At 42.9% G+C, this 14,948-nt stretch overlaps 1 protein-coding gene across 5 annotated transcripts in view; it reads left to right on the top strand.

Moving 5' to 3' along the window:
- Positions 1–14,948, top strand: part of LYST (lysosomal trafficking regulator) — a 149,838-nt gene that overhangs the window by 61,343 nt on the left and 73,547 nt on the right. For all 5 annotated transcript variants that reach the window (XM_037037323.1, XM_037037321.1, XM_037037322.1 and 2 more), the window contains exons 17-22: positions 891–1,136; positions 3,118–3,291; positions 4,185–4,334; positions 7,533–7,670; positions 10,813–11,011; positions 12,808–12,939. In XM_037037323.1, the coding sequence (XP_036893218.1) occupies positions 891–1,136; positions 3,118–3,291; positions 4,185–4,334; positions 7,533–7,670; positions 10,813–11,011; positions 12,808–12,939 (1,039 nt within the window). The remainder of the gene's footprint in view (positions 1–890; positions 1,137–3,117; positions 3,292–4,184; positions 4,335–7,532; positions 7,671–10,812; positions 11,012–12,807; positions 12,940–14,948) is intronic.

Raw genomic sequence — 14,948 nt, 5'->3', positions numbered from 1 at the left:
TATGTTTAACATATATATATATGTTTCTTGAATATGTAATTAGCTGTGAATTAGATTTCCACTCTTCCATTTTTTTTTGTTTGTTTCTCAATGTTTTCTCTCCTCAGAATATTTTTTTTTCTGGAAAAAAAATACTTTGGCCCTGGCTGGCATAGCTCAGTGGATTGAGCGAGGGCCTGTAAACCAAAGGATCGCAGTTCGATTCCCAGTCAGGGCACATGCCTGGGTTGCAGGCCAGTTCCCAGCAGGGGATGCATGAGAGGCAACCATACATTCATATTTCTCTCCCTTTCCTTTCCTTTCCCTCTAAAGATAAATAAATAAAATCTTTAAAAATAAAAAAAATTAAAGCAACAGCTCAAAAAAATATTTTGACTTCAGAATTTGTTTTCAGGTTTCAAATTTTATCCCCTTTTCCTTGAAACTATATTTGTTTAATAAGTATCAGTTTAGTTTAGTTTATACCTATCAATCACTTAATAAAAGTATATATAACATAGTAAAAATATAATAAATTAGCCTAAAAATATTGCTCGCTATGTTTTCTTTCCATACTTAATAACAAATGCTAGGTTTTATGTTAGTTTTAATTACATATATTCAGATTTTAGAATTTTTAAGTTTTCTTTTCTCTATTTGTTTTATTTATTTTTTAGAGAGAGGGAAGGAAGGGAGAAAGAGAGGGAGAGAAACATCAATATGTGGTTGCCTCTCACATGGCCCCCACTAGGGACCTGGCCTGGAACCCAGGAATATGCCTTGACTGGGAATCGAACTGATGACCCTTTGGTTCGCAGTCTGTGCTCAATCCACTGAGCCACACCAGTCAGGGCTAGAATATTTATTCTTTAATATCAGTACTAACTGAGGGAATAATATCTGTGTTTCAGGAAAGCCTTTCCATTGTTTACACAACATGCTCTCCTGCTCAGTACACCATCTATGAGCCAGTGATTAGACTCAAAGGCCAAGTGAAAGCCCAGCTCTCTCAAAGACCCTTCAGCTCAAAAGACGTTCAGAGTGTCTCATTGGAACTTCATCATCTAAGGAATCTCCGACCCACTGAGTGTAAAACTCTCCAAGGCATTCTGCACGAGATTGGGGGAACTGCAATATTTGTTTTTCTCTTTGCTAGGGTAAGATGATAGTTCTGTCTACAGAGAAACTTTTAATTATTGATAAATTTTAGGATTTCTTTTTTATTAAGAAAAAGGTATGTATCAACTGTATTAAACTTTTAAGATTAAAAAATCACATTATTTAGGTGTCATCAAGCTTTCTGACACAGGTGGTTTCTTTTAATTCATGAAGATTTCAGAAGTTTTCCCAAAATGTAGTTAGGACAATTAAATGTTAAATTATAAGATTAAAATGGCCTATGAGAAAAAAATGCATGCTTCAGTGACAATATAGAAGAAACGTATTTAAAATAAGGTTTGTGAAACTTGTTTTTCCCTTGAAGCTTCCAGTTGTATGGGGAAAAAAACAAGGGTTAACAAATAAGTACAAAAAATAATTGAATTTATTTGGGTTTGAAGTTGTTTTTTCCTTAAAGAGGAGAAATTAAAAAATTTGGACTTGTGCTGTGAGTACTGTGTTAGGATACATTGTTTAATTACCTGTTCCTCTGACTCACCTGAGGGCAGGGAGAGCACCTTTCCTGGCGTGGTTGGGTGGTCATTGGCATGCAGTGACCACTTTAGGGCTGGCTGAAAGCTAAAGTGGGGGGCACAGTTGTGCTCGCTTTGGCGTGACCCACCTTGACACCCTGGACATGCGTGTCCCTGTGTAGCTAGAGCAGCCCTGAGCGTCTCTCATCTTCATCGTCTCATCCCTAATTATAACTTCTGCAACATCATCAAATCTTCAGTCTGCCTACCTGGCTTTCTCTCTTTAATGGAGCCATTTTTTACTAGCTCTGCAGTAAGGGACATGTCAGTGTTTGTTGCTATTGTTACTGTTCTGATAAATACTTTGTTAGCGTTTGGCTCAACATACCCTCAGCTGTCTTTTTCCCCCTCCTCTGCCTTCTTCAAACTTTTTGGCATTAAATATCTAGTTGAAGATTCCCTAGAAGGTGTTTTAAAAGTAGAAGTTCTTTGTTTAACTCCTCATCATTTTGTGATCTACTTTTATAGCTTGTATAATTTCAAAATGTACATCCTTAGTTTTTCCTCTCTCAAGTTATTGAATATAAATTTGTTATGATCACTGCTACTCAGTGACTAGATCCTTAGAGAAAGTGATTAATTTCTATCTTACATATATTTAAGAGTTTTAAAGTATATTTTCACATTTAAAACTTAGAAACCCTGTTCAGTATCTTTCCTCCTCCTCCCTTGCAAAAATGAAAGTCACTCTCCTTAAAATCCTTCCTGCATAACCCACCTTTTGAGCCTAATCTCCACCATTCAGTCAGATCGGCAACCTGTGAGCTTCTAGTTTTAGACCTTTGCCCTTCCTTCGGACTGTCCTCCGGCCCTAGCTACCCACCCACCCACCCACCCACTCCTGCTTCTGGAGACTCGGCTCTTTCCAGCCATCTTCTCCAGCCTGTGCTTCCCTGACCCAGGTGGAGTGGGCTCAGCAGTCTCTGTGCCCTCGAGGAATTGGCAGTGTCTCATTCTTCTTTGCCTTTTATCACAGGAGGGTGTGTGTTTCTCACATGTAGTAGCTGTGACAATGAATTGGCTGAATGAACAGACAAGGCCTCCTGGATGGCTGTTATGAATGTCCTGTTATACTGGACAGTGTGCCCACTGGGGCAGGTGTCGTGCCTTTTACTCCTTTTTATCCCCACAGCAGGGACCAGAGCCTGTCTGTTGCTTGACCCATCAGTGGAAATGTCAGGCATTTCACTGACATTTCAGATCACTAATAAAATGATACTCACTTCTAAGGTTGTTAATATTGTTTTAGTTCACTTATAGTATATTTTAGAGGCTAAAGGGCATGGAATTTGTGTCAGTTTTATTTATAATTCTTAAATAATTACAAAATGTGAGCAATAAAAAATAAACTTTCAAATGAAACTGCTGGATTAATTATATAATGGTAGATAATCACATATTAAATTTTTATTCTCAACAATCCAGAAAAAAATTCTTTCTTTTTTAGGTTGTGGAACTCAGTACCTATGAAGAAACTCAAGCGTTGGCCCTGAGAGTCCTACTTTCATTAATTAAATATAACCAACAGAGAGTACATGAACTGGAAAATTGTAATGGGCTTTCCATGATTCATCAGGTGTTGATCAAACAAAAATGCACTGTGGGCTTTCACGTTTTGCAGGTATGTCCTTACAAAGCTCACTCACAGCTCCGTGTGCAGTGACACCTCTCCCCTTGTTACAGTCTCCCAGTCACAGAGCCTGTGTCCCCTATTCCTGAAGAACGAAGGGATCGCAACAGCTTAAATGTAACCAAACTGAGGGGCTCTTCCCTTTTTATCATTTAAATAATGGCATTTCTATTTTATTTAAAACACTTTGAGAGAAGGAACAAGGGCATAGAATTCTAGGTCTGCAAGAGCCCAGAGACCTGTACTCCACGGGCCCCCACCCTCTGGGTAATGGAATTGGACCCTCAGAGAGGCTGTTGTCGCTTCCGCTTCAGTCTCCGGACACCTGGGGCTACGCATCTCCACGAGGTGGCGCTGCTGTGCAGTCGGTGTTTGAAAGCCATCTGAGCTCTCTTTATGACCCAGCTGTCGTCAGAAAGTTAATGCCTTTCTAGCCAAAAGCAATTAGTAACGTTGTGAGAGTATTCTCAGGAGGGGCCTAGTGCTAAAGCAAAAGCGCACTGCCGCCTCTGCCCCACCCCCAACCCCTCACATTGTCGAGTTGGAAACACTTGCCCGGTGAATCCTTACCACTTCCTGGGAAAGGTTCTGTTAGCCTAACAGAACTAACTGCATTTAAAAAATAAAAACAGAACCATGAGGCTTATTTCACCTCATGTTGGAAACTGAGTAATCATGTACAAATACTTGGAAGTTTGTGGTTTTCTAATTATTTGAATTGTTTTGCAAGACAAATTAAAGATGCTTTGTGAAATTTTGAATTATTCACCAGCTTTCCTTTGAATTTAATGTTATGATGGCTAAGATTGAATGCTTAATGTTTCTGCTGATTTCGGGATTAGTTGATTGTTAATGCATCCTGTGTTGATGTTAATTTTCCATAGACCCTTCTCGAAGGTTGCTGTGGTGAAGATATTCTCCATGTCAGCGAGAATGGAGAGTTTAAATTAGATGTGGACTCTAAAGCTATAATCCAAGATGTTCAACTGCTTGAGGAGTTACTGCTTGACTGGAAGATATGGAATAAAGCAGAGGCACGTACTTTTTTATATGGTAAAAAACCATGCGCCATAAGTCACCCTCCAAGGCTTTTTAAGTGTTCAGTACAGTGCTGACCGTACGCACGTTGTTGCGCAGCGCATCTCTAGGACCTCTTGCGTTGCCCGGCTGAGGCTGTGCCCACCGAGCAGTCGCTCCCCGGTCCTCCCTCTGCCAGGCCCCGCAGCCCACCTTCTGCTTTCCGTTTCTGTGACTTTGGTTGCTTTAGGTGCTTCATTTCAGAGGAATCATTTGGTATCTGTCTTTTCGTGACCGCCTTGTCTCACTTAGCACTGTTTCCTCAAGGTTCATCTATGTCATAGCGTATGACCCAATTTCTTTCTTTTATAAGACTGAAAAGTGTTCCATGATATCTATAAACCGCATTATCTTTATCCATTCATCTGTTGATGGACATTTGGGTTGCTCCCATATTTTGGCTATTGTGAATAATGTTGCAATGAACATGAGTGTGCAGATGTCTCTTCAAGATCCCGTTTTCAGTTCTTTTGAGCATGCAACCCCAGAAGCAGGATTGCTGAATCATGTAGTGGTTCTGTCTTTAATTGGTTGAGGAACCTCCATCCTATTTTCTGTAGAGCCGCACCATGTCACCACACCACGAACAATGTGCAAGGATTCAGATTTATCTGCATCCTCACTAACAGTTGTTTTCTGCTTTGGTTTTCTTTTTCTTTCTTTTCCTTTTTTGATAGTGGCCATTTGCGGTATGAGGTGACATCTTATTGTGGTTTTGATTTGCATTTGCCTAATGATTAGTGATGATTAGCATCTTTTCATGTACCTGTTGGCCATTTACATATCTCCTTTGTAAACATGTCCAAGTTCTTTGGCCTTTTTTAAAACTGTATTATTTGATTTTTTGGTTATTGGGTTTTTAGCAGCTCTTTATATATTTTGGATATTAATCCCTTATCTGATACATGGCTCTCAAATATTTTCTCCTATTGCTTTTGCTGCACAGAGAGCCATGTACTTTTAAATACTCATCTAAATCTTCTTCTGGACAACAGAACAGATCACTGCTCATTATTAATTGTCAGTGGAAATGTGGAGATTATTTTCCATGCAAGTTTTTGAGCAGCCATGAGTAATGCTGAATCAGAACCAGAACACGGGCTGGAGAACAAGGGGCACATTTGAGTCAGTTGGAGACTTGTGTTTACCATCAATTCTGAAAGGGGGTCCTGCCAAGAGACTGGGAATCAGGCCAGGAGAGGGAAATGGATGCAGGTGTGAGAGGTGGAGCCATGTTGCCCAGGAGGCGTGGAGCGGTGTGAGGGGATGTAGGGCAGGGCTGTGAAGTCTTGGCTTCATCACAGACATGGGCTGAGGAGCGAGGCTTGATCAGCTCTGGGCACAGCGTCCCAACAACGGGACGGATGGCCTGGCCTTCATGAGGACCAAGCCAGGGAGTGAATACAGGGCTATTTCCTTTCTGCCCAGGTTTTAAATAGTCTTCTCAGTGTGGGCTCATACAGACTGCTCTGTTCTAGTGTAGAATGTAGATTGTCTGGAGTTAGACTATAAAAAAATGATCAAACATATTAAGTAAAGGCCAGTTTAAAGTGTATACCTTTAGAATTTTCGAAGAAATGTTTATTCCCACATTTGGCAGTAGTAAAAAAAAATATACTCATTATCAATGAGTTGTGAAGCTAAAAGAAAGTTTGCTAATCTGTCATTAATAAAAATAAATTTGATCAAATATGTTAGAGGAAAGATAGAATTATTTTTCTATAGAAAATTCTATTATAAATGTGCTGTTATGTGAAGAGGCAATCAAAGAACACGCAGCCTCAAGACACAGGGGAAAGTATTGGAGAGGTGTGTCAAGCAGCTAGCTACACCGTTGCTTTTTTGGATTTTATTTGTCACATTTTAAAACTTTGTAATTTGTTGTGATTTCTCCTCTGAATAAATACTTTCATAATAAAAGCCTATATATGTATATACATATACATATGAGTTCCAGTTTTCTTTCCATCACTATTGGTTCCCTGTGCATTTTTCTTCATTTCACTTACTGTAGCCTTCATTTTTTCATCTAATTTGCAACCAAAATCAACCAGTTCTGTGAGCATCCTGATCACCAGTGTTTTGAACTGTGCATTTGATAGGTTGGCTATCTCTTGGTTGCTTAAGAGTATTGGTTTTGGGGCTTTGATTTGTTCTTTGATTGAGCCATTTTTGGTCAGGTTGCACCTGTTATGTAAGAGGGGTGGAGCCTTAGGTGCTCACCAGGGTGGGGCAACCCACATCGCTGGGTCATGATGCTGTATGTGGGGGCGGGGTCAGAGAGGGAGCAATGGCACTTGTTGGGCTATCTCCGATTTTGGTCCCCTCTGCTGCTCCCCACAAGCAAATTGGGCCCTTCTGGTCCTGGTTCCTGGGTGGGTGGGCCTGTGTATGTTCTAGGACCCTGTGGGTCTCTCCAACGAACTCTCTGTGAGCCTGGGAGCCTCTCCCAGCACCTCAACCCCTGAAAGTTTTTTTCAATCAGTGCTTTTAGGCTTTATTTCCCGTCACTGGGGCCCTGGATTGTGAGGTCTGTTTCATTGTTTGTTTTTTGCCTGGTTTATCTGCGTGGGAATGTGTGTCTGCAGTCAGCCAACCGCCTTGCATGTCTCACCGGGTTTGCTCAATTGTCCCCATAACTGGGTCTGCCAAGCACCACCTTTTCCTGCCAGGACCCCTCTCCACCAGCCGCCGACTCCACCCCTCTTACTGTTCTGGATGAATGGTTCGTTGTTGTCGGACTTTGGTACAGTTCAATTTTCTGTCTGTTCTGGTTGTATTTTTGTTTCTAAATCTTTGTTGCCCTTAAATTTGGTTGTGCGAGAAGGTACAGTGTCTCCACCTACGCCTCCCTCTTGGCCGGAAGATATAATTCACTTTTTGAAAATACTCTCCATTGTCTAATACCACAAGAAGGTTAATGTACTAAAGCACCTGGTACCATGTTGCATTTAATATAAATGTTTAGAGGTGACTTTTTGACAAAGGAAAGAAAGTAGCCTGGGAATAAAGACTTGCTTTCTGTACAGATCTAATCTTTGACCCTGAGTTTCTACGCGGCAGTAACCTGAGTCGTTGCGTGTCCTCTGAAGAGCGCGCGCACCTCCTCCCGCCGCTGTGCGCTAACTGGTGTGTACGTGTGCTTGCTCCCGCAGCCAGGTGTGTGGGCAACTCTGCTAGCAGCTCTGGAAGTGCTCATCCGAGCAGACCACCCCCAGCAGATGTTCAATGTTAAGCAGTTGCTGAAAGCACGAGTGGTTCATCACTTTCTACTGACTTGTCAGGTTTTGCAGGTACTTTTCATGTGGCTTTATTTTTGGAGACCTTTTTTGCCATTACTTCTGTTAATAACTCAGTACTATGAGCTCAAATTTTTGTGGGACTCTCAACGGCATTTCTCTTTTCCCTCATCCCTACTCTTCCAAATCCCTTTTTTCAACAAATAGTAAAGGGGTTTCTCTACCCCTGCCTCTCATAGTTTGACCTCCACCCTGTCCTTGATCCTAACTCAATTATAAAAGAATGACAACTACTGAATTTCTGAGATGTTTCTTTATGGTAGGATTTAATAATAAGTCTGTAGTCTTTTGAACATCAACAACAGTCTAACCTGTTCCTGGCTTTGCACAATGGCAGGATCATGGCTGGTGAGGTTTATCTGAGACATGATTATGGCCAACTAAGCCTCGTTCCACATTCCTTTAAATAACAAGTGCAATCAACCCTTTCCCCTTCTTTTACTCTGCACGTGTATAGTTTGTCAGTTTTAGGTCAATTATGACATCACAGTTTGTTTCCCTCTATAAACCTCCTGAGGGCAGGGGCAAGGTTTTTTTCCATCACATTGGAACCCCAGGGCCTGGCACATACAGGCACCAATAGACAGGGTGGGGCAAGAGTAGGTTTACAGTTGTATTATTTTCCATACAGACACCTATAAAGCTACTTTTGTCACACCCTGTGTTTATTGAATGAAGAATCCTAAAAAAAACAACAACAAGAAACCCCACTTTATTTAGTCTTTCTCAGCCCCTGTGGTAAATTAGACAGCTGTCTTCAGGAATATAACAAAGTGCTCTCAGGCCTCTTGCTCACTGAATATTTTATATATCATTTACAAATCATCTGTCCTGTAGGTCACTTCCTTTTATATCCATTTTGAAACTTGGCCAATTTCCAGTGAGTTTATCTGACAGTGTGAAGTTCTTACTCAGTCTTAACCTGTCAGAAAAGTAACACATAAATTTGTATATTTCAATATATATTTTCACTTTCATATTATTTCTAAAATGCTAGAAAAATCTAGGTACTAATTCTCCTCAGAAGTGTATTTCTTTGCCCTTCTTCATTCAAAGAGTCTGTTTATCAAATTGACATTTATTAGGAATAGATTTATGTTGGGTGTTGGGGAAGTGTATAAAGAGATGAACTTAGTGCCTTGGAGCTTAGTAACTTGTAATAAATTCATTTTATATTAAAAAAAAGAAATGAACCTAGCCGTTGCCTTTAAGGCATCTCAGAGTGTTTAAGGAAGACTAATCGCTTTGGCATATCGGATTGAGGCAGTTCCATCAGCTCGCAAGTGCAGTGTGGAAACCTGAACTTGTGTGATAAGAATGGGTGCAAACAGGAAGGAGATCAATTCTGTTTAAGTAGAAGTTGCAGGAGAATCACGCACACCATGTAAAATTTCCTGCTGGGAGACTAGAGGGATGACAGCACCACCCAAGAAAGAATGAAACATGCCATTTTTGTTGTTCACACCCTCTGCATTTGCGGTTACCGTGGACCTTCAGTGGCAGGGACTGCTAGGCACTGGTGTGCAGGGTTGGAAGTGGGAGCGGATTAGAGAGCGAGGCTGGGGTTGGTCTGCGCTGGTGAAGAGCGAAGCCTGGGGATAGATGGACACTAAAGATAAACAAGTGTAGTGAGAGGAGCGTGCACCTCAGGAAACATCCATTTCGGCACGTGGAGGACAAAGGAGCTACAGACAGAGTCCTCGAAGAGGACCTGCCCAGAAAGGGGTAGTCTCTGTGCCAAATAATGCAGAAGGTTCAGAGAACACATAGCTGTAAAGGGCCTGACTTGGCTGTTCTGAGTAGCTGGCAGGATTTCAGAAGATGAAGAAGAGCCGAATGTGGGGGAATTTAGGCTGCATGGCAGTAGAATCATTTGAGCAGTGAAAAGAAATGATAAATGAAAAGTCCAGCAGCAAAAGAAGAGAAACCAAATATTAACAAAAGGGTTCTAGCAGGTCAGGTTCAGGGATTTTTTTTTAAATGGAATAGATCAGCAGTGACTGTTTGTAAGGAGTCAGTGGAGAGGGCAAGATTGCAGAAACAGGGGCTGGGCTGGACTTAGGAATGAATGACTGAGGTGGCAACCAGGAGATTGGGGACAGTAGAAGGGCACGATTTAGAAAAGGTCAGCTGGTCATAGCAGAAATAGCACTGGACTGGAAGTCAGGAGACCTGGAGACCTGTGTTCTCATCTTGGCGTGGCCAAGGGGTTTTATGCTTCTTCTGCAGACTCGGCCTTCTCTCCTTGCATCTGAGGCAGTCGGACTAAACTGTGCCCAAGTTATCGTCTAGATGCCCCGTTTTCTGATTGAGTGACACACAGAGTCAGTGAAGAACAGTGGATGTTGAGATAGATGCTTGGACATGGGAGAGGGAGGATGAGGACATTTAACTCCCAGAGCTTTCATCTAGGGCCCGGCAGCTGCCCGTGGAGAATATAATTTGTTACTCTCAGTGACTCCTCGGCAGTCTGCTGGGCCTCGTTATCCCAGGCAGCAGGTGACACTGCAGGAGGACGGCAGAGGTCCAAGTCTGAGTGCCACACTGCTTACATGTCTTCTGTGAGGTTTGAGCTGTCATATACGTGACTGCTTTGAGCCTCCCTGTTCTAGAAACGAGGGGCAAAACCTCTGAGAGTTGCTGTGAGAAAGCGCTTTGTAAACTGGGGCACGCTGTGTTCAGGTCATTGGTTTTCTCTGCTGGAAGCTTCTCTAGTCCCATAATAGCAGCAGCGGTGGTGACTGCAGCAGTCATAGTACCAGTGGCAGTACTGTCTCTGTGTGAGGCACTATCACTTATCCCTAATACAGCCCTCTGAAGTAGCCAGGTGTGATTCCCACGTTATTCTGTGGGGCATGGAGTTAGTACCTCTGTCCGAGGTCACTTAGCTGGTGAGCCGAGGAGCCGAGTGCAAACCCAGGCAGTCTGAGGCCCTGCTTGGGGGTGCCGGGGTACAACTTTGCCTCAGTCAGTGAAGGTGCATGGACTAGAGTTAAATGGCCATGCATCTAATAACAGAACTGCCTGAACATTGAGTTGCTGTTTCTATCTTAAGAGGAATATCTCGCTTAAATGAAAAATGTTAGTTGGCAGTTCTCTTTCAACCTAAAGAGAGTTTGATTTTTATTTTTTTCAGGAGCACAAAGAGGGGCAACTTACATCCATACCCCGAGAGGTTTGTAGATCATTTGTGAAAATTATAGCAGAAGTCCTTGGATCTCCTCCAGATTTGGAATTATTGACAATTATCTTCAATTTCCTTTTAGCAGTTCACCCTCCTACTAATACTTATGTTTGTCACAATCCAACAAACTTCTACTTTTCTTTGCATATAGGTAGGTATAATCATTTTTGTCAGATCTTGGCTGTCTTCGTTTTTGCTTTTCCTTCCCACTTCACCCACATTTGTTTGATAGTCATCAAACAGCCTCTATGAGCTAGAAACTGCCCTAACGTCGTGGTGGGGACAGGGCAGAGAGCTAGGAAAGGAGCCAGGCGTGCTCTCTGCCTTCAGACAGCTGCAGTGCCGACCGGAGAAGGGAGGCACAGCACAGAGACCTCCCCACACAGAAGGGAGCTGAAGCTCTAGGAACAGATAAGGCCACTGAAGGAAAGAGCGGAGAGAGAAGGAAAAGGAAGCTAAGGATAGAGCTGTTGGTAGTAATGCTCCTGAGAGGGCAGGATGAGAAAGAGCCATCCGTGTAAGAGAAAGGTGGACTAATCAGACTTCTGAAAGAACTAGGAGGATGAGATGTGGTAAGAAAGCAAGCAACACTGTACCTGTGAGAAAGGTATATAGTAAATGTAGAGAGGGGAAATGGTTTTAAAACAGCCATTTTAAGAAATGGAATAAATTGATTCAGCAGCAGTAAAAATCCACATGAAATTAGCACGATTCTGTGTTAGGTTCAGCACACATGTGGTGATTAAAGGACCATCAAGATTCTGGGTGTAGTGTAATTGCAAAGATGAGTAAAATATGGTCCCCCCCTTAAGGAGTTTACAGCCTAGAAGAGGGCACTGAGACCTAACCAGGTACTTACACTGTGTAGAAAGCACGGTGGCAGACATCTTGTTTTCTGATAACACAGAGGGGTGAGGGGTGTTTCCTGGGGGAGGCGTTGCTTGCTCCCAGGTGTACAGGTTGAGTAGGAGTTGGAGGGGGAGCCTCCCAGGTTCAGCAGACAGTCTGAGAGGGAGCTGTGAGAAGGCGGTGTGGCCAGAGTGTAATAGGAAAAAACAGCTGGCAGGGGGCCCAGGGATGGATTGTTGAGATTCCTGTACACAAGGCGCATGCGTGTCCAGGGTGGTAAGGAGGCCACAGAGAACCACTACCGGTTTTCAGCAGGGGTGGCATTTGCTAGAGAGAACATTAGCAGGGAGGGTTGGAGGCGACCACAGCTCCATCATGAGAGCCATTCAGAAGTCTGTGACGGTTGTCCAGGTCAGAGGGGAGAAGAGCCTGCATTCTGGGACCATGCAGGGGCTGGGAAGAGTTTGGGAAGCAGGAAATAAAGCCGAAGAACCTGGAGACTGACTTGTTGCCAGTAAGGGAAAGGCAGTGGTCAGAGGTGGCTCCAGGTCTCTGCGTGGGAGGTGGGTGTTTTTCCCCAACCAGACAACAGAACAGGAGTGAATTTAGGGCAGAAAGGTGATCCAGGTTTAGATTCGTTGTGTTTGTGTTGCATTTATGAAATCATGCAGTTGAATTTACAAGTACGAAGCTCAGAAAGGAAGATGAAGCTATAGGTATGAATTCTGGAGTCATTTTGGACTTTGTAGGAGATACATAAAAATATAAGACACAGTTCTTTCCTCAGTGAATGAAAAGATGAACAGCCTCCTCAGAGAGATCAGATTAACATAAAAATGAACCGTTGGCTGTTCAAGTATAGAAATAACAGCAAGAATTCAAGGAAAATAGTAATAGTCCACAAAAATATCTATAGTAAGAAACTCTCCAGTACTCATGGATCAAACATGCATTATTATACAGTATGCCATATTTTTCACTTTGAATATCTTTAGTATTTTTGTAAAAATTTATATTGAATGATTTGCTATTGCAGTTAAATTTGTATTTCATCCTTTTTTAACACGTTGCAGTCTCACAATTTTTTTTTTATCCTAGATGGCAAGATCTTCCAGGAGAAAGTGGAGTCAATGGTGTACTTGAGACATTCCATCAGTGGGGGAAGGGCTGTCCCCAGCCCCGGACTGATGTTCATACGCCCATCCGCTTTTACTGCGTCAACGCTGGAAGGTAGAAATAAAAGAATAAAGGAATAAACCTTCCTGGTTTAGTTCTGAGTAGTGGTAGATACATAAAGTGTCCACGTTTCAGCACTGCAGTACAAACTGATATTCAGACTAAATAAGTGAAAGACTAACTCAAAAATTATAAAATATATGTAACAAATCTATTTCACTGCTTTCTGGTATCAGTACCTTCGCTCCGTATAACAGGAGATGTTCGGGAGAACTTAGGAAACTGGCTCATGCTGTCTTGTTCTGTAGCGCTCTGTCCCCTCTTTTTTTTTTTTAAGGTTTTGTTTATTTATCTTTAGAAGGGAAGGGAAAGAGAGAGGGAGAGAAATGTCAATGTATGGTTGCCTCTCATGGTCCCCTGCTGGGAACTTGCCTGCAACCTAGGCATGTTCCCTGACAGGGAATCGAACCACAATCCCTTTGGTTCGCAGGCCCACGCTCACTCCACCAAGCTATACCAACCAGGGCTTTTAAAAAAAAATTTATTTATTTACTTTTAGAGGGGAAGAGGGGAGAAAGAGAGAGAGAAAAACATCAATGTGTGGCTGCCTCTTGTTTGCCCCCTACTGGGGACCTGGGCTGCAACCCAGGCATGTGCTCTGACCAGGAATCGGAGCAGAGACCCTTTGGCTCACAGGCTGGCACTCAATCCACTGAGCCACACCAGCCACGTCTCTGTCCCCTCTTGTCATAGTCATTTGTCTTTAAGCTTCTGATTTACTTTCTTACTATCTTTGGAAGCTTTGTTTGGCTTACCCTCTGTGTCCTACCTAAACACATCATCCTAGCCAAGTTCACTTGCCATGTGAATGGCCATCCAATAGTCCAGCCTCATGGTCATTGACTCTGGGGACCTGTCTCTCAATTTTGTTTGCTGATATGGGTGCATCTGTCCTGGACTTTGTCGCAGCAGGAGTACTTCCCACCTCAGGAAATTGTGTCCCCTTCCTTAATGTCAGGATCCTGTCCTCTGGTTTATCACCCTTCCAGGTTCCCTTCTGCCTGTTTTCCTCACCCAGCCTAGACCCCTTGAGCCAGTAATTTCCTGGACACCATCTTCAGTTTCCTTGTCCTCTCAGCCTTCTTGACCTGAAAAATCCCACCCTTGCCTCTGTCTCACCCCCCCTCACTTTGCTGAGAGCCGCTAGAGAAAGTCATGGCTGAGGGTTCCCGCCATGAGAAGGGTCTCCACTGACTGCTGGCCTTTCATGCTGGCTGCCCTTGAATATTCCTGGTTTTCAGAATTAATTCCCTCTCCTGTTTTCATAGCGAGTATGTTCAAGTCTTCAAGCTTACAGTGCTCTGCTACCTTCCTGATTTACTATCCCTAACAGACTACCTCATCTCTACCGTTATTGAGAAAAAACAGGCGTGCATGTCCTGGCTGTGAACTGGCCGAGGGTCATCCTCTCCTGACCACTGGGCATTGCTTTGATTGTCAGTCCCACCTCTCATCATGGGCTGCAGTAAAGTTACTAAACACTGCAGCTAAGGCCGAGATTCGAACAGATAGGGTGAGATATATGGGCATCAATCTCTGGTTTTGCTTCTCTCCCAAAGTGTTTCAGTTATTCTCTAGCACATTTTATAGCCTTTTATTATACTATTCTAAGGCTGTGTTTGAATTTTATTTTATAGCAAATGTCTATTTCAAAAATCATTGTGCATCCTTCTGGATCATTTTCAAATACAGTAATTTCTTCCAGCTCTTTGAAGAGAATGCTTTAGCAGCCTTAGCCCTCCAGCCAAAATACAGAAATAACGAGGAAAACCATCTGAGCTGTGGAGCTCTTTTATTACCACCAAGTCTGTGCCCTAAAGCAGTTCATTCTGTGCCCATTCATTCTGTAGGAGGGCTTCTCAAGTTGTAGCATGTAGAAAAATCAGCCGGAGAGCTTGTTAGATGCAACGCAGACCCCTGCATGGACCAGGGGTGGAACCTGAGCCTGTGTGTCCCTCACAGTCACACAGGGGATGCTGCTTCCCAGCTGATGGCCAGCAGCC

This window comes from Sturnira hondurensis, unplaced genomic scaffold (assembly GCF_014824575.4).
Source record: "Sturnira hondurensis isolate 20B ecotype Veracruz unplaced genomic scaffold, ASM1482457v3 Scaffold0022977, whole genome shotgun sequence".
NCBI lineage: Eukaryota > Metazoa > Chordata > Mammalia > Chiroptera > Phyllostomidae > Sturnira > Sturnira hondurensis.
This window is presented reverse-complemented; position numbering and strand designations above follow the sequence as displayed.